The sequence below is a fragment of the Mobula birostris genome, chromosome 2, assembly GCF_030028105.1.
Source record: "Mobula birostris isolate sMobBir1 chromosome 2, sMobBir1.hap1, whole genome shotgun sequence".
NCBI lineage: Eukaryota > Metazoa > Chordata > Chondrichthyes > Myliobatiformes > Myliobatidae > Mobula > Mobula birostris.
This window is the reverse complement of record NC_092371.1, coordinates 225154497-225173949: the sequence shown is the minus strand read 5'-3', so window position 1 is coordinate 225173949 and position 19453 is coordinate 225154497. Positions and strand designations below refer to the sequence as shown.

The window sequence follows — 19453 nt, the reverse complement described above, 5'->3', positions numbered from 1 at the left end:
AGTACATTGTGAAAGGCGACCAAACAAGATAAAAGGAGATAAAATGAGTACGTCTTTTGTTTCTCTATGTTAGAGAACAACCTGATGGATTGAATTAGGTTCCTTTGTTGAATTGAACTGACTTTATTACTTACATCCTTCGTATACATGAGGAGTAAAAATCTTTAAGTTATGTCTCCGTCTAAATATGCAATGAGCAATTTATAGTAATTTATAATAAATAGTATGTATAACAATATAACATAGAAATACAGTTGTGTCAGCATGAATTAATCAGCCTGATGTCCTGGTGGGAGAAGCTGTCTCAAAGACTGCTGGCCCTGGCTTTTATTCCCGCAGTTTGTGGTTGGGGTGACTTGGGTCCTCAATGATCCTTTTGGCCCTTTTTACACACCTGTCTTTGTAAATGGCCTGAATAGTTTTGAAGTCCACATCTACAGATGCGCTGGGCTGTTCACACCACTCTCTGCAGAGTCCTGTGATTGAGGGAAGTACAGTTCCTATACCAGGCAGTGTTGCAGCCAGTCAGGATGCTCTCAATTGTGTCCCTGTAGAAAGTTCTTAGGATTTGGGGGCCCATCCCAAACTTCTTCAACTGTCTGAGGTGAAAGAGGTGCTGTTGTGCCTTTTTCACCACACAGCTGGTATGTAGAGACCATGTTAGATCCTCAGTGATGTCTATGCTGAGGAACTTAAAAGCTGTTCATCCTCTCAACCCCAGATCCACTGATGTCAATAGGGTTATCCTGTCTCCATTCCTCCTGTAGTCCACAACCAGCTCCTCTTATTTTGCGGCATTGAGAGAGAGGTTGCTTTCTTGACACAACTATGACGGATTGTTATAGCTGGGGGTGCTAGTGGGATAAATTCCCTCTACCTATTCTATTAAATGTTCCCAAATGGTGTGCACCTCAGATAGGTGCTGACAACCAAGCTCAGCTCCCGCCCTTCACATGTAGCTTGGCTACTAAGCCCGGCAGAATTATTTTGACTGACAGGAGAAGGAGCAGAGGCAAGTTACTGGTGCCTTAAAACCAGTCAACTTGGGCAGATGGGGCTCGTCAGCCACAGTTGACAGCCCATCTAGAAGGAAAACTCTGATCTCAAACCTTCACTGCCTTGCAGCTATACCCAATCAAAGGGAAGGCTTTGGAAGTGAACCCAGTGGGAAAAATCTGGAGCTGGAGACCCCAAGTCCTATGTTGACAACTCCTGCAATGCTGCCGGTTCCAAACTCTATTGGTCTCTGCCATTCCTTTGGTTTCATCAGATGCCTGGAGAGGGGGAGCTTGCTATGTGGGCAACAGCTTGCTCTCCATGTTGTACTGCCCTGGCCTACATATCTGGACAGCTAGGACACAACATCCGTGGTTGACCCTGACCTACAGAGGCCCCTCTCAGATTGAATTAGTAAATAAAGATCTTTATTTTTTTATTTTGATTTAACACTGGATTGCATTTCATGTATGTATTCTTTTATGCATGCTTTCATCCAAACCTCGAGGAAGAGTGGTGATAACTAAGGTGGGCTTTGATGGTCATCATGGACACATGAGCCGAGGGGCCTGTTCTCAGTCGTGTGACTATGATTCTATAACTCTGTGAAGGAAAGTCAGACTCAAGAGCTTCTGCTGATGCTGGAAATCTCGAGCAACACACACATGAAAAATGCTGGAGGAAGCCAGCAGGTCAGGCAGCATCTATCGAGGGAAATAAACAACTGATGCTTCACCAGAACTGTTGTCTGCTTATTAAAACATCAGTCATTTATTTCCCCACCATAGATGCTGCTTGACCTGCTGAGCTCCTCCAACATTTAGTGTGTATTGCTCAAGGGAGGAAGTTTATGCCGTACTCCTGTTGTCAATGATGCCCCCTAGTGGGCGAGGGGGCATAGAACAAGTAGCTTCTCCACTTTGGCCTGTACGGAGTTACTCAATGTTTGCATCTTGTACTTCCAGTGCTTTTGAGACAGACATTTCTGCTTTACCTTATTCAAATAGTGGTGAACTTCCAGAATCCTGTAGCAAATTAATTATTATTAAAGTACCAGGAAAATTCCTGTTAGCCCGCAAATTTTCTCTCAAACATTTCACTGGGCTAAAGCAGTGAATCTCCAGAACTGTGATGAAGCATAGACAAGTACTCACATTTCATCACTGCTTGTACCTCATAGACAGGCAGTAGGCACACATCACCCTGTAAATACTCTTTGTAAGGATTCTCTTCGCAGGTGGCCATTGTTTTCATGAGCTTCACAACTCGCCTTCTGTGCTTGGAGATCTTCCATTCTACAATCTCCTTCAGAGTATAAAACTGGTCATCTTCACATTCATGAAATGTTCCTTCGAATGACAATGGAATTCTTAACGTTTTGGTTTTGGCACCTTTGATAACTGTGCAGTTGACGTACTCCTTGCCGCCCACTTCTGCCAGAGAGTTTAGCACTATATGTTCACCTTTTTTAATGAAGATGTCATTCAGCTGAATGTCCACAGTGCTCCAGAAATGAGGATGACCCAAGCGGTTGTCCCCAATTTTTACCGATCTTACGATATCCTTCAAACTAGTATACGGGCGTGGATCAACAAGAAGCTTGAAGAAACCTGATGAAAATAAAATCACAAATTAGCTGCTATTCATCCTAGAGTCAAGGAGCAGTACAGAATAGGATTGGGCCCTTCAGCCCATCTACTCCATGCTGAACGAATATTCTGCCAAGTCCCATCAACCTACACCTGGACCAAAGCCCTCCATGTCCCTCTCATCATGTTGAAATCAAACCCACACCACCAGCCTGCTGGCAGCTCATTCTGCACTTGCAACACCCTCTGAGTGAAGAAATTCCCCCTCAGATTCCCCTTAAGTATTTCACCTTTAAGCTCTAGTTACAGTCTCACCCAACCTCAGAGGGAAAAAACCTGCCTACGTTAACCCTCATAATTCTGTACATCTCTATCAAATCTCCACTCAATCTTTGACATTCCAGGGAATGAAGGCATAACCTATTTAATCTTCCTTATAACTCAGGTCCTCAAGTTCCGGCAGCTTCCTCGTGTATTTTCTCTTACTCTTTCAACCTTACTAATATCTTTTTTGTAGTCAGGTAGTCAGAACTGCACACAATACTACAGAAAATGCTGGAGAAACATAGCTGACCAGGTAGCGTCTATGGAAAAGAGTAAACATTTGATGTTTCAGGCTAAGATCCTTCATCAGGACTGGTAAAGGGTCTCCGCCCAAAATGTCAACTGTTTACTCTTTTCCATAGATGCTGCCTGGCCTGCTGAGTTCCTCCAGCATTTTGTGTGTGTTGTTTGATTTCCAGCATCTGCAGATTTTCTCATGTTTGCACAAAATACTTACCGTCTTATACAGCTTCAACATAACACCCTAACTTCTGTACTTAGTAGTCTGATTTATGAAAGCTAATGTGCCAAAAGGTCTGTTTACGACCCTCTCTACCTGTAACACCACTTTCAAGGAATTATGGATCTGTTTCCCCATATCCCTGCTTCACACTTCAGCACCTTACCACTCACTGTGTAAGTAAATTTCTATCTAAAAATAAATAGTATATAAGTTATGTCTTAAGTTCTTGTTTTATAATAGTAACTTAGCTATAGATCACATGTCATAAATACTTCAGGAAATACAAAATGAATGGTTTCTCACATCATGTAACTTTATTAAAATTTTTACTTAAACCCAGCTCAGATCAACTAAACGGGCATGGAAATCTGAAAGAAAAGCTAACAGCTGGTGTACTATGGATAAAAAATGTATCTATTCATTAGGGTTAGTACCAAATGCATTTTCAAATTACTGACTCTGGTGAGCCTTTGATTAACGTCTTCTAGAGCACAGATACATACAGTTAAATGCTGTGTTCACAAGTTTTTACCATTTATTTCCTGCTCCTCCACTAGGGAATGCTGTTTAGCAACTTTCTCGGCGTAACCTAGAGAACTCAATAAACTTCTCAGGGTAGAATGCCTTTCTCATCAGTCTACAGCTCAAAGTAGCTCCTATTTTGCTTGTTACTTTTACTTATTTAGAACTGGACTGGACTTTTTTGGCCCAACAAGCCACACTGCCCAGCAACCCATCTCTTTAGCACTAGCCTATCACAGGACAATTTACAATGACCAATTAACTTACTAATAACCAGTACATCTTTGGACTGTGGGACGAAACCAGAGCAACTGGATGGGGAGAAGAAATTCCTTACAGATGGCCCCAGAATTGAACTCTTAACCACAGAACTCCCCGAGCTGTAATACGTCCTGCTAACCACTACGCTACAGTGATGTCCCAGCAGCTGAGGACCAATTGACACCCTCAACTATTTACAGATTACTTACAACACAAAACAAGACTCTAAAAATATTGTTTTTTAATGTAACACACTGCAGTATCTTTAATACTGTACGAAATCACAAATATTATTAAACATACTTGAATCCTAAAAAATTGAATATATTGTCATTCCTATATACAAGATTGTTTAAAATAATTAACGTAAACACGAGGAATTCTGCAGATGCTGGAAATTCAAGCAACACACAAAGTTGCTGGTGAACGCAGCAACTTTGATGTGTGTTGCTTAAAATAACTAAGTTTATTTTAATTTACAACAGTCTCATTATTCATGAACGATGGGGACATGGACTTCTTATGGATAACAAGATACAACAAAGATAATCGTAAGACTATGAACAATGATACTAAACCAGCAATGACATTCGGGGTTCAACCCACGCACAGATAAAGCTCCCATGCAAGTTTCAGTTGCGGTTTGTACGTAAACCCACCCATATTCCTGACCCCTAAAATCCAACTCCAACCCTGGTTCCAGTCACACACAGAACGCACACACCATCTGCAAGCCTGCCCACATTGCTGACCATCTTTGCCCCTGATCCTGACCCCAACTTTGCAATACACAGATCCAAGGTGATAAATCAGAGCATAACAAGGATTTAGAGTATTTCAGTTGTCTTTAATAGAAATGCAATAATCTAAGAATTGTGCTTTTTCTATTTCTACTTCCTTGGTTGATGTACAAGAGTTCTTCATGTGGCTAGCTACTCAGTCCGTTTGATAACATTATAGCTAATGAACATTCAAAATTCTTCGGGGTTGATGACTGATGTAAGCTGATGTCAGAAAAAGTCAGATTCACGCCCCTGACATTCCTAGACCCACAGTGTTTGTTAAAAATTCATGGAAGTCAATGAAATGGAAGCTAACTTCAAACTCATTTCAAATCCTGTACAAACATACAGCTTGCATTTCACTGAAAAAAACAGCTGTACATCCAAAACTTTCATGACAGCCCAATCATCAGTTGTACAGGTCCTGTGGCCCATTGCCTCTATGCAAACCATCATCCCTAACAATACTAATCCCACTTGCCTGCATTAATCCCACATTCTTCTGTGCCCCACTCATTCAATTACCTGCTAAAATGCCTCGTTAAATACTGATACTGTTCCTGGGTCCACCACCTGCTCTAGCAGCTCATTCCAGATACCCAGAAATCAACTACACTTTGTGTGAACAATTTACCCCTCAAGATTAAATCTCCTCTCCCTCACCTTTAATCTATGTGCTCTAGTTTTAGACACTGGCTATCTACCCTACACCTCATAATTTGCACCAGTGTGAAGTAAAACTGGGGCAGACCATACATAGTGAATGGCAGAGTTCTGGGTAGTGTTGCTGAATAGACAGACCTTTGGGTAGAAGTACACAAATCCCTGAAAACTGGAGCACAAGTAGATGGGGTGGTGAGGAAGGCGAACCTCCTAATTTTTTATACCTCTTTCATCATCCCCAGCTTTGGAAATAAAAGATCTAGCCGATCCAATTTCTCCCAGGACTCAAGTCTTCCAATCCAGATAGCATCCATGTTAATAGTGACCTGAACTGAACACAGTATCATCAGCAAACTTACCAATCGTGTTACCTACATTCTCATCGAAATCATTAACACTTTCCATCATTTACATTATTCTATATTCTAGGCCCTAGATGAAAAAAACACTGCACTGTTCTTGTTGCTCACAGTTTGCCGAAGAAAGTAGAAAGGCGGCTGCCCAACATTTACACTTCCTGTCAAGAAACAAACTGCTGGACGAACTCAGCAGGTCACACCGCATCTGCGCAGGCAAAGAGATGGTCGAAGTTTCTAGTTGGGAGCTGCATCAAGATCGTTATGCTGTTCCTAAAGCACTTCATAACCAATACACTCTAATGTATAGTTGACATTGTGACAAAGGAAACACAATATCTAACCCATACATTGTAATCTCCCACAAAAAGCTGTGTGATAATCATCAGATAACTTGCTTCTTTAGTGGTGGTATATGCAAGAATAAATATTGGGCAAAACACTAGGTGTATTTCCCTATTCTTCAAAAATTATGCTATGTGATATTTTACATTCACCTTAGAGGGTAGAACTTCTCTCTATTACATGTGACCACATCTATATTGCAGTTAGAAAGGAAATGGTTTGATAAGCGGTTGCATTTATAATTTGCAGAAACAAATGGGACAACAAAGGCTTATATAAGACTTGTTAGCTTACAGGTATATGTAGCTATAGACACACGCAACTACATATAACTTAGAATAATGCAAATAGGTCCTAGCTCCTGAAGTAAACTGAAACAAACCAAAGGTCGACAGGAGTACTTAATGGGGCAGATGACAAAACGAATGGTAAAAGGAAAAGGAAATGGAGGGCTTTAGAGAGGGAATTGCATAATATAAAGTCTCAGCACATCTGCCAACAGTGGTGCGATTAAAGTCAGCAAATGCAACAGGTTGTCTGGATGAGTGGTAATATTTCAAGGGGTTACAGACAGGAAGAGGTTACAGAGACGGGAAGGATCAAGACCGTAGAGGACCTGAGAACAACGGTGACAGTTTTAAGAGCGGAGGATTTGTTAACCGGAAACCAATGTAGGTCAATGAGCCAAGGGATAACGGGGGACAAAACTTAATGCTAGTTAGGATACAACGCAAGACGATTACAATTTTTAGACAAACTTAAATAGAACGTGACTATTATAAAAAGGTACCTGGATAATCCAATGGCAACTCCACCATGAATGGGGAAATGACCCCTTCAAGGAATTTACAACTCTTCACTTTAACTTTTACTACTTTGAATCCAACGACCTTAATGATTTCTCCTGTAGACAAGCAACACACTTGTCCTTGCATTTCATATACCGAACCTGGGGAAACAGTTCCAAATATTTTATTTTACTAATTTGAATATTTTAGGGATGATGATAGATATTACAGATAATATGTAATTCATACAATAACACATCAAAAAAATTCAAATTACATCATGGAAGGCAACAATCCAGAGTAACAATCATATGAAGTTGAAATAACAAGACACGACCCTATATATTCCAATTAACACCATAAGAAATAAATCTGACAAATATAATAGCAACCTGCATCTGCAAGGTGCCTATAACATAGTAACTGACTTAAGAACACAAATTTTACAGGGAATAATTAGTGTAAAATACTGGAGCAAAGGGTTCAGCAAGGGCTTGAGATGACCGAGTACAAAGACAAAGTTTGTGGATGGAATTTGAGAGCTGGGAGCTGGGTCACGAGATAGATTACATTCAAGAATAATGAAAAAGCCACAGTCGCGGGTACCTCATACAGAGGTAAGACCAAATAGTTGCACAGAAATTGGTGTGGAAAGTGAAAATAAAATATGTTTCAAACCATAAGTGAGGGTTTTAAAATCGAGACACTTCTTAATGAGGGTTTACTTAGGTGATCGGGATCAGAGGTGATGGGTAAACAGAACCTTTTGTAAGTTCAGGGAAAGGAAGCAGAGTTTTGTTGGACCTCATATTTACAGAGGATAAACTGAGTACCACAGAACAGTTCACCTTTTTATTACCACCATTTGCATTAGATATCAAGACCGAAAAATTTGAAATAAGAAATAAAATTCACTCACAGAATTTGTGTGTGATAAAAAGTAAGTAAATCAGCAGGAAATTTAATTTTTAATTTTCTATCTTTTGACGCATAGACAGATGATGCAGCTTCATATTACAGAAAATCCTGACATTGTCTACTTTCTAGGAACGCAACTCCCCAGTAAAGCAAGGGGCGGGGGGGGGGGGAGGTCGGCGGGGTGGGGGAGCTGGTTGCTTGCGTCTGGTTCAATGCTATCTCGCAGAACACTGATCCATTACGGAGCTGTGTTAGTCCTGGAGTTAATCCATTCAGGTCCCGACTTTAAAAAAGGCAAACTGTTTAGACGAGATGAGGTTCTGCTGGAAACTTGGCATGAACTCACGTCCTCCTCAGGTACTGCATTCATGTGGAGTGGATTACAAAGGCCATCTGCAGAGGCCACTGGTGAAGGCAGTTTGGGTCAGATCTGAGCCAGTGGTGCAGCTGTTCAGCACTGAGATATCCTGGCTGGTACTGTAAGTGTGGGCCCATGCCGAGGAACGGAAGCATCTGTTCCATCTGTTTGGAAGACTGTCCGGTTCTGATTCCTGTTGGATGAGATGGAAGCTACTGTCCCTCTGCAAGGCCCTCCCTAGCCCAGAGGCTAGTCAACTCTAACGGGCTCAACAGATGTAACAAAGTTATGAGTGACCGCAACAGCAGTAGTTGGCTCGAGGCACAGTGAAGTTAGTTAGCCTTGTTAGGTAGCTGAAAATTGGCAGCCTTAAGTTTGGCATAAATATCTGGTCTAAAGCACAATGCGGAAAATGAAGGCTCCTTATAGATTTAGAACAATTTCTGACAGTCTCCAAGCACTGAAATTAATTTGCACACCCATCAAACCTTAAGCTGAAATACATTCATCACTTCAATATTATAATTAATTTATATGCAATGTGATTTGCTGTTTATTTAAAATGATAAATAGCTACCCATTCACTTGTTTGATGTAAGAAGCAAGTGCATTTACAGGATACAATGTGTTGTTATGAGTTTTGATTTTCCAGCAGATTTGTGTTTCTTCATTCATTGGTTAATTTTGTTTTTTTATTTTTTTTCATTTCCATTTTAGAAAATTTATTTTATATAACTTAAAAGACTAATTAAACTTATTGTATCTCACCACGTGGCCTGACTCTAAAGTCTATGGAGTTGAAAGAGTTCAGAGAAAATTTACAAGGATGTTGCCAGGATCTGGGTTAGTCATAGTCATAATTTATTGACCCCGGGGGAAATTGGTTTTCGTTACAGTTGCTCCATAAATAATAAATAGTAATAGAACCATAAATAGTTAAATAGTAATATGTAAATTATGCCAGTAAATTATGAAGTAAGTCCAGGACCAGCCTATTGGCTCAGGGTGTCTGACCCTCCAAGGGAGGAGTTGTAAAGTTTGACGGCCACAGGGAGGAATGACTTCCTATGATGCTCTGTGTTGCATCTGGGTGGAATGAGTCTCTGGCTGAATGTACTCCTGTGCCCACCCAGTACATTATGTAGTGGATGGGAGACATTGACCAAGAGGCATGCAACTTGGACAGCATCCTCTTTTCAGACACCACCGTGAGTGGGTCCAGTTCCATCCCCACAACATCCCTGGCCTTACGAATGAGCTTGTTGACTCTGTTGGTGTCTGCTACCCTCAGCCTGCTGCCCCAGCACACAACAGCAAACATGATCGCACTGGCCACCACAGACTCATAGAACATCCTCAGCATCGTCTGGCAGATGTTAAAGGACCTCAGTCTCCTCAGGAAATAGAGACGGCTCTGTCCCTTATAAGGAACAGAGTTATAAGAAAAGATTGAATAGGTTAAGACTTTATTACTTAGAATGTAGAAGACTGAGGGGAGATTTGATGGAGGTATACAAAATTATGAGGGGTATAGATAGGATAAATGCAAGCAGGCTTTTTCCACTGAGATTAGGTGGGACTACAACCAGAGGTCATGGGTTAAGGGTGAAAGGTGAAAAGTTTAAGGAAACATGAGAGGAATCTTCTTCACTTAGAGGATCATGAGAGTGTGGAATGAGCTGCAAGTGCAAGTAGTGCATGTGAACTCGATTTCAATGTTTAAGAGAAGTTTGGATAGGTACATGGATGGCTGGGGTATGGAGGGCTATGGTCAATGGGAGCAGCCAGTTTGAATGGTTTGGCAAGGATTAGATGGGCTGAAGGGCCTATTTCTGTGCTGTACTTCTCTATGACTGAGTCTATGGTCTTCACTTCTTGATAAATAACTGCAGGATATTCATTACTACCATTCAATCCAGAATACCTAATTCATACTAGTTATCATTTAATCAAATTGTCTGGCCTAATAATTACTGCTTATATCTCACCAATTATCATAACAAAAAATCACTGGTTTTTTTGCACACAAACACATGCAACTGATGATATTTAAAAACTGTTTGCTCTAAGCACAGTGTAGTGTTTAATGACCACACAAGTGATTTTTATCCTGGTAATTGGTGAGAAATAAGCAGTAAGACAATTCAGATCTGTTCTGCACACTGCGGTTTCAAGCATTCAGGCTGTGTTTACCAGAAATAGCTGGGAGTGTAAATGTAACAATTTCACTACTTCAACAAGTTAGAAACTGCAAAAAACTTGAAGATATCAACAATCGTCCTGAATGTTACAATGAACATGAGGATTTGGAGAATGCAATTGTCGAAGGCATTGTATGAAGGCAGTTCATTATCTGCACTAGGTGTCTGTGCTGATTTGTTCATTTACAGTCAATCAAAAGTTGGCAGTGTACACTAAATTAAGTTCTCCGTCGATAACAGTTTTATAGCACCATAGTGGTATTGGTCATGTTCTAATTTATGGTATTTCATTTAAATACATAAACGGATACTTAGTTAAAAAGTAGTTTATCTTTTTTACACCTTTTTAACTATTTCCTTTAAACTTTGGCTAATTGGGGGTCGCTTAATTGTGCCAAAATGTACTGATACCTCTGTGTTCCAATTAACCTCAATCCACTGTAATTACGAAGCATGTTGCACAAACTCAAAACTTGTGTGAATTTTATACTTAGCTGTCGATATTACATCTTCAATTACAGAGTGTTATGGAGAGAATTTTAATCATGCCTCCAAATTTTTCAGAGGAGCTGAGGTCACCATGTTACATTAGTGAAGACACTAGCCCAAGAAAGATTAATTAGATGGCTACATAGATTTGATTGATATTTTCTTTCCTTGCTGAGTTTTCTACGCATTGCAAATGATTTTTGTCCCTTCTCAGCTTCGAGTTTAATTGTCATTCAGCCATATGTGAATACCCCTGAATACAGCAAATGAAGCAGCATTACTCTGAGGCCAAGGTGCAAAACGTAATACTATCAGTCACACACATCACAAAGCACATAAGCACATACAAGACAACAGTGACATACAGGATATCAGTAAAATACAGTCCGACATAAAATGCAAGAAAAAATAGATGTGGATCTGCACAAGTTTGAGATTTGAACTACATTACACTGGTTGAATATTGAATATAGACAGTCAACGTTTTGTGTTGAGACCCTTCATCAGGATGAGGGAGGAAGCCAATTTCCAGCATCTGCAGAATTTCTTGTGTTTAGGAAAAGAGACGTGTGTATTTGGGATAGATCTGAGGAGTTTTTGAATGTCATCAAAGAAGAGATCAGAAAGTCATAACAAAAGAAAAGACACTCAAATGCAATTTCACACTTAACAAATATCTTATGGGTCAATCTTTGACCAACTCATAAAATGTGTACAGGCCACCCCTGGGTCCTGGATGGCCAACTTACAACCACCCCCCCCCCCCTCCTCCACGACATGAAGACAGGCTGAATATTTCTAACTAGGGATAGTCAAAAAAAATGCTGGACATCATCAATTTCCTGAACAGTATAAAAAACACAACTATACACCTTGCTTTAAATACTTACAGATTAATCTGAGAGAGAGGTGCACAGTTGCAGAATAACATCATTATAATATGTAGCCAAATTGCTTCTTGACAAAGGGATTCAATGTTGGAACAAGTCGGATAAGCTAAATGACATTTTTTCATTACTATATTCTTATTGATAAGTGCCTTTTTCTAATTTATTCATTAGCTTTTTCTTTTAACTGCTACAGCCCATCTATCATTATAAAGATTTCAATTACACTGCTTATCTATGTTAATAATGCTGTTGGTTTGATTTCAAGTGCTCCTTTCATCTTCTGATGTAGACTACGCTATCCAAAAATAAAGGAACTAATTTATATTCTGTGTACACTTTTCCATTTTCATGCTTGGCTTTTAACCATTTCAGCCTTCAACTCCTCAGTTACGCACAGTATTTTTCACTATACACCGGCTCGTATTTGGCTCTGGAACTGTACTCGCTGGAGTATAGTAGAGTGGGGTGCGGGTGGGGGCATCTCATTGAAATCTATTGAATATTGAAAGGCCTAGATGGAGTGGACACGGAGAGGACGTGTCCTATAGTGGGGGAATAAGTCTAGGACCAGAGGACCCAGCCTCAGAATACAAGGGGTCCCTTTCGAACAGAGCTGGGGAAGAATTTAAAAACACACACACGAGGAAATCTGCAGATGCTGGAATTTCAAGCAACACACATAAAAGTTGCTGGTGAATGCAGCAGGCCAGGCAGCATCCCTAGGAAGAAGTACAATCGACATTTCGGGCTGAGACCCTTCGTCAGGACTAACTGAAAGAAGAGCTAGTAAGAGATTTGAAAGTTGGAGGGGGAGGGGGAGATTCGAAATGATAGGAGAAGACAGGAGGGGGAGGGATGGAGCCAAGAGCTACACAGTTGATTGGCAAAAGGGATATGAGAGGATCATGGGACAGGAGGCCTAGGGAGAAAGGGGGAGGGGGGATGCCCTGAGGATGGGCAATAACGGATGGGGTACGAGCGGGAGGTGGAGCATTAGCAGAAGTTAGAGAAATCAATGTTCATACCATCAGGTTGGAGACTACCCAGACGGAATATAAGGTGTTGTTCCTCCACCCTGAGTGTGGCTTCATCAATCTCTCACTAGCTCTTCTTTCAGTTAGTCCTGACAAAGGTTCTCGGCCGGAAATGTCAATTGTACCTCTTCCTAGGGATGCTCCCTGGCCTGCTGCGTACACCAGCAACTTTTATGTGTGTTGTGGGGAAGAATTTCTTTAGCCAGCCGCTGGTGAATCTGAGGAATTTGTTACTGTAGATGCATGTGAAGACCAAGTTATTGGTATACTTAAGGCGGAGATTAATAGGTTTTCGATTAATATGGGTGTCAAAGGTTACTGAGAAAAGGTAGGAAAAGACAAGAAATCAGTCACGATGGAATGGCGTAATTTGACTCCCATGACTTATGGTACTCATTAATGCTAATTATTGCCAAAAATAATTAAAATATGGTGAATTAGTTTTTATTGTGTAAAACAAAAACCCATATTCCAATTTTTTTGTAACCATGATTCCAGAGTATTTAGACTTCAAATTTACAGAATCTTTGGGTAATATATCAGCTCAAAATTCAAAGAATGAAAAAAGAAGATAGAACCGTGCATTACAGACTACTTTTATTTCCCTCCCCACCTACATGCTACACCCCTTATTTAAGTTTGCTGACGACACCACAGTCAAATCAGCATGTAGGAGGGAGATTGAAAATTTGGCTGGGTGGAGCCACAACAACAGCTCAATGTCAGCAAGACCAAGGAGCTGATTATTTACTTTAGGAAAAGGAAACCAGAGGTTAATGAGCCAGTCTTCATCGGGGGATCAGAGGTGGAGAGGGTCAACAACTTCAAATTCTTTGGTGTTATTATTTCAGAGGACCTACAATTATGAAGAAAGCATGGCAGCGCCTCTACTTCCTTAGGAGTTTGCAAAGATTCAGCATGACATCTAAAACTTTGATGTGTGGTGGAGAGCATAGTAATTGGCTGCCACACAGTCTACTATAGAAACACCAATGCCCTCGAATAAAAAAAGTAGTAGGTACAGCCCAGTCCATCAAAGGTAAAGTTGTCCCCACCACTGAACACATCAACACGAAACAATGTCACAGGAAAGCAGCATCCATCTTTAGGGACCTCCACCACCCAGGACATATTCTGTTTTCACAGCTCCCTTCAGGAGGAAGGTACAGGGGCCCCAAGTCTCCACCACCAGATACAGAAACAGTTACTGCCCCTCAATCATCAGGTTCTTGAACCAAAGTAGATAACTTCACTCAACTTCACTGAAATGCTCTCACAACCTATGGACTCACTTTCAAGGACTCTTCATCTCATGTTCTTGATATTTATTGCTTGTTTATTTTTATTATTTCTTTCTTCTTGTATTTGCACAGATTACTGTCTCTTGCACATTGGTCAAATGCCCAAGTTGATGCGGTCTTTCATTGATTCTGTTATTGTTCTATTATGATTTATTGAGTATGCCCACAAGACAATGAATCTCAAGGTAGTATACGGTGATATATGTGGACTTGGATAATAAATTTACTTTGAACTTTGAAATCTGTGCTTTTTAAATTGTGCAACCTGCCCCCAAGTTCTGTTATTACAAACATCCAAAAGTCAATTTTGTCTGTTAATGAGAAAAACACACTCAGTATGATAATCATACTCCCACAGTTTTGTAATGAATGGTATAAAAGCAGATAAGACTGATAAGATTGAACTATTACTGAACGTGGGGCATGGGTGAAACTACTTCTGCAATTCATAAGAATGAACAGTACGCATGTTGGACTTTTGAGTTTAGTAACATTATAGGATCTCACTTGTATGTAGAGGGTGTTTAAAAGTTGGCCATTCACAACCCAGAGATGGCTTGAACACCTTTTATGAGATGGTCAAAGATTGAGTGTGAAATTTCATTTAAGAAGCTCATCTTTGGTTATGACTTTCTGACCTCTTTTTTGAAAACATTCAAGAAACTGTTCAGATCCATTAAATCTATCGTTTTTATTCTAAATACCTACATGTCCCTTTTCCCAAACACAAGCAATTCTCCAGATGCAGGAATCTGGCTTCTTCCCCCTTTCCTTCCAGTCCTGATGAAGGGTCTCAGCTCGAAGATGCTGCCTGGTCTGCTGGGTTCATGCAGCATTTTGTATGTGTGCTTCTGAGGTCTCTTTTCGATGAGAAAATAACTGCAAATTTCCAAGAGTATTTTACAATTTTGTTACTCCAAAGAAATGATGCCCCATTCACACTATTGTCCTATTTACACAGGAGTCCCATGGGTTAGTTACCTTAGAAAGCTGCTTGAACAATCATAAAACACAAATAAAAACTGTTGAATGAAGTGCAGCTTTAAAACACGCAGCTCCACCTTCACTCTTGCAAACAGCATAAGCACATAAGACACAGGAGCACAATTTTACCATAAGCCCACCTAGCCTGCTCCTGTGTTTCATCATGACTGATTTATTATCCTTTTTAACTCCGTTCTCCTCCCTTCTCCCCAAAACCCCTGACACCATGAATAATCAAGAACCTATCAGCTTGTATTTTAAGTATTCTCAATGACTTGGCTTCCACAGCCTCTCCAGGTCCACTCTAACTAGGCCTTTCAATATTCAATCCGGCCTAAGCCAGTCACTCAAACATGGCAGTCAATTTATACATAGGAAGATGGAACAAATATTCATGTGTGTAATGACCAGCTGATGTTTAACAATGCTGGTTGAGGGTTGGGGTTGGTCAAGGCACTGGAAAATCTCCCGACCCGCTTTGAATGATGTGATTGGATCTGATTGTTCATCTGACTGGGTAGAAAGGCTCCAGTCCAACATTCCCTTTTTTTCCCCAGAAATAAGAGGAAAAAATTGTCATGTAGCATCTAAAGAAAGAGAAACAGAGCTAATATTATAGGTCAGAAACGTTTCAGTGGATACGGAAAAGTTAATTTAAAGCCGTGGAGAGGATGGGGAGGGAAGCATAGGGGAAAGGAAATATTTCTGCTAGGGTGGGGCCAGGTTTTCAGAGGGAATTCCAATATTTATGGAAATATCAGTTGAAGAGCTTAAAAAGAGCAGTCAGAAAAGGATAAGACAGACAAAGGGACGTAGAAGGTTGCAGAAGACATGTCAGAGCTGTTACCGACCGAACAATGACAATGATGCTGGAAGTAATCTGTACATCAGGGAGCAGAGGGAGAAAAACTGGACTTAGAGTCAGACATCATGCAAACAGACCCTTCAGCCCAGGCATTCTACGATGACAAAGATCCCATCTAGAGAAACACACACAAAATGCAGGAGGAACTCAGCAGGTCAGGCAGATTCTATGGAAATGAATAAACAGTCCACATTCCAGGCCGAGACCCTTCGTCAGGATTAACTGAAGGAAGAGTTAGTAAGAGATTTGAAAGTGGGAGGGGGAGGGGGAGATCCAAAATGATAGGAGAAGACAGGAGGGGGAGGGATGGAGCCAAGAGCTGGACAGGTGATTGGCAAAGGGGATATGAGAGAATCATGGGACAGGAGGCCCGGGAAGAAAGACGGGGGTGGGGGGGAACCCAGAGGATGGACAAGGGGTATAGAGAGAGGGACAGAGGGAGAAAAAGGAGAGTGAGAGAAAGAATGTGTGTATAACGGATGGGGTACGAGTGGGAGGTGGGGCATTAGCAGAAGTTAGAGAAGTCAATGTTCATGCCATCAGGTTGGAGGCTATCCAGACAGAATATAAGGTGTTGTTCCTCCAACCTGAGTGTGGCTTCATCTTTACAGTAGAGGAGGCCGTGGATAGACATGTGAGAATGGGAATGGGATGTGGAATTAAAATGTGTGGCCACTATAAGATCCTGCTTTCTCTGACGGACAGAGCGTAGGTGTTCAGCAGAATGATCTCCCAGTCTGCGTCGGGTCTCGCCAATATATAGAAGGCCACATCAGGAGCACCATATGCTGAATATTTACGCTCTGTCCGCCAGAGAAAGCAGGATCTCCCAGTGGCCACACATTTTAATTCCACATCCCATTCCCATTCTCACATGTCTATCCACGGCCTCCTCTGCTATAAAGATGAAGCCACACTCAGGTTGGAGGAACAACACCTTATATTCCATCTGGGTAGCCTCCAACCTGATGGCATCAACATTGACTTCTCTAACTTCTGCTAATGCCCCACCTCCCCCTTGTACCCCATCCGTTATTTATTTTTATACACACATTCTTTCTCTCACTCTCCTTTTTCTCCCTCTGTCCCTCTCTCTATACCCCTTGTCCATCTTCTGGGTTCCCCCACCCCCCCCGTCTTTCTCCCCGGGCCTCCTGTCCCATGATCCTCTCATATCCCCTTTGCCAATCACCTCTCCAGCTCTTGGCTCCATCCCTCCCCCTCCTGTCTTCTCCTATCATTTTGGATCTCCCCCTCCCCCTCCCACTTTCAAATCTCTTACTAACTCTTCCTTCAGTTGGTCCTGATGTAGGGTCTCGGCCTGAAATGTCAACTGTACCTCTTCCTAGAGATGCTGCCTGGCCTGCTGCGTTCACCAGCAACTTTGATGTGTGTTGCTTGAATTTCCAGCATCTGCAGAATTCCTGTTGTAAACAGTCGACATTTCAGGCCGAGACTCTTCTTCAGGACTGGAAAGGAAGAGGGAAGACGTCAAAATAAAAAGGTGGGGGGAGGTGAAGGAGGACAGCTGGAAGGTGATAGATGAAGTTCATGGGAAAGGTAAAGGACTGGAGAGGAAGGAATCTGATAGAAGAAGGGAGTAGACCATGGGAGAAAGGGAGAAAGGGAGGAAGGAGGGGCCCCAGGGCAGAGGTGATAGGCAAGTGAGGAGGAGATAAGAGGCCGGAGTGGGGAAATTGAAGAAGAGGGAAGGTTGAAGGAAAAATATTACCAGAAGGAGAAATCGATGTTCATGCCATCAAGTTGGAGGCTACCTAGAACATGAGGTGGCAAAAGAGGAGACAATGGACTCACATATCGGAATGTTGAAATGCGAATGAGGATAGGAATTAAAATTGTTGGCCACTGGGAAATTCCACTTTTGGCGGATGGAGCAGAGGTGCTCGACAAAGTGGTCCCCCAATTTACACTGGGTCTCACCAAGCAGAGGAGGCCGCACCGGGAGCGCCGGACACCACAGACAACACCAAAAGATTCAAAGATGAAGGGCTGCCTCACCTGGAAGAACTGAATGAAGGTAAGGGAGGAGGTGTAGCATTTCTGTTGCTTGCAGGGGTATGACCCAGGAGGGAGGTTAGTGGGAAGGGACAAATTGGCAAGGAAATCCTGGAGGGAGCCTTCCCTATGGAAAGTGGAGAGTGGGGGGAGGGGAGGTAAAGATGTATTTGGCGGTCGGATCCCGTTGAAGATGGTGGAAGTGGCGAAGAATGATGTGGTGGATGCAAAGGCTTGTGGAGTGGTAGGTGTGGATAAGCATGGTCCACCCAAGCTAGTCCTATTTTCTCCAACTCTGGCTCATGTCCCTCTAAATCAGGGGTTCCCAAACTGGGGTTCACAGACCCCACAGTTAATGGCTGGGGTCCATTGCATAAAACAGTTTGGAAACCCCCGCTCTCAATGTATCTGTCCAAGTGCCTTTTAAATGCTGTTAATGTACCTGCCTCAACCACTTCTTCTGGCAGCTCGTTGCATAATTTGATCACTCCAATGGTGAAAAATTGCCCCTCAGGTTCTTTTGAAATTTCTCCCCTCTCACCTTAAACCCCATAGTTCTCAATTCCCCAAATCCGGGAAAAAAATCTGTGAACATTCACTCTAACTATGCTTCTCTTTATATTCCTCTATAAGATCACTCCTCATTCTCCTATACTCCAATGGGAAAAGTTCCAACCTGCTCAGCCTCTTTCCATAAACTTGAGTCCTGGCAACATCCTCATAAATCTCCTCTGCACTCTCTCCAGTTTAATGGCATCTTTCTTATAGCATGGTGACAAAAACTGAACACAATATTCCAAATAATCCTGCACCACTGTCTTGTACAACAACAAAATAACATCCCACTCAATGATCTGAAAAATGAAAGCCTGCATGCTTAAAGCCTTCTTCGCCATCCTGAACACTGCTTTCAGGGAACCATGTACATGTACTCCCAGGTCCTTCTGTTCTAGAACATTCTTCAGGGCCCAACTGTTCACCGTGAAAGTTCTATCCTCATTTGTCCTTCCCAAATGCAATACCTCGCACATATCTAAATCAAATTCCATTTGCCATTGCTTGGCCCACTTACCCAGCTAATCAGGATCTCTTTGTAGGTCCTGATGACCATCTTCACTGTCAACAACATGACCTATTTTAGTGTCATCTGCAAACTTACTAATTATGCTGTAGCAGTCATGCATCTGTTTTCAATTTGCATTGTATTCAGTGCTGCACATTTATTATGGTATGTGGGTGGGGCATGGTAAAAGTGAAGAGTTTAGTTATGCATTCATGCTTTTTTTTGGGTCATTTAGACTGGGGACT

The 19453-nt window shown here is 41.7% G+C and overlaps 1 protein-coding gene across 2 annotated transcripts in view; it reads right to left on the bottom strand.

Moving 5' to 3' along the window:
- Positions 1 to 19453, bottom strand: part of themis (thymocyte selection associated) — a 53122-nt gene that overhangs the window by 14947 nt on the left and 18722 nt on the right. Inside the window, exons 2-4 of one of the 2 annotated variants that reach the window (XM_072251553.1) lie at positions 7092 to 7250; positions 2460 to 2606; positions 2151 to 2345 (exon numbers count right to left, since the gene is read on the bottom strand). In XM_072251553.1, coding sequence (XP_072107654.1) covers positions 2151 to 2345; positions 2460 to 2606; positions 7092 to 7250 — 501 coding nt within the window. Of the gene's footprint in view, positions 1 to 2150; positions 2607 to 7091; positions 7251 to 19453 lie in introns of both variants that reach the window. The other variant, XM_072251551.1, reaches the window with a different exon arrangement.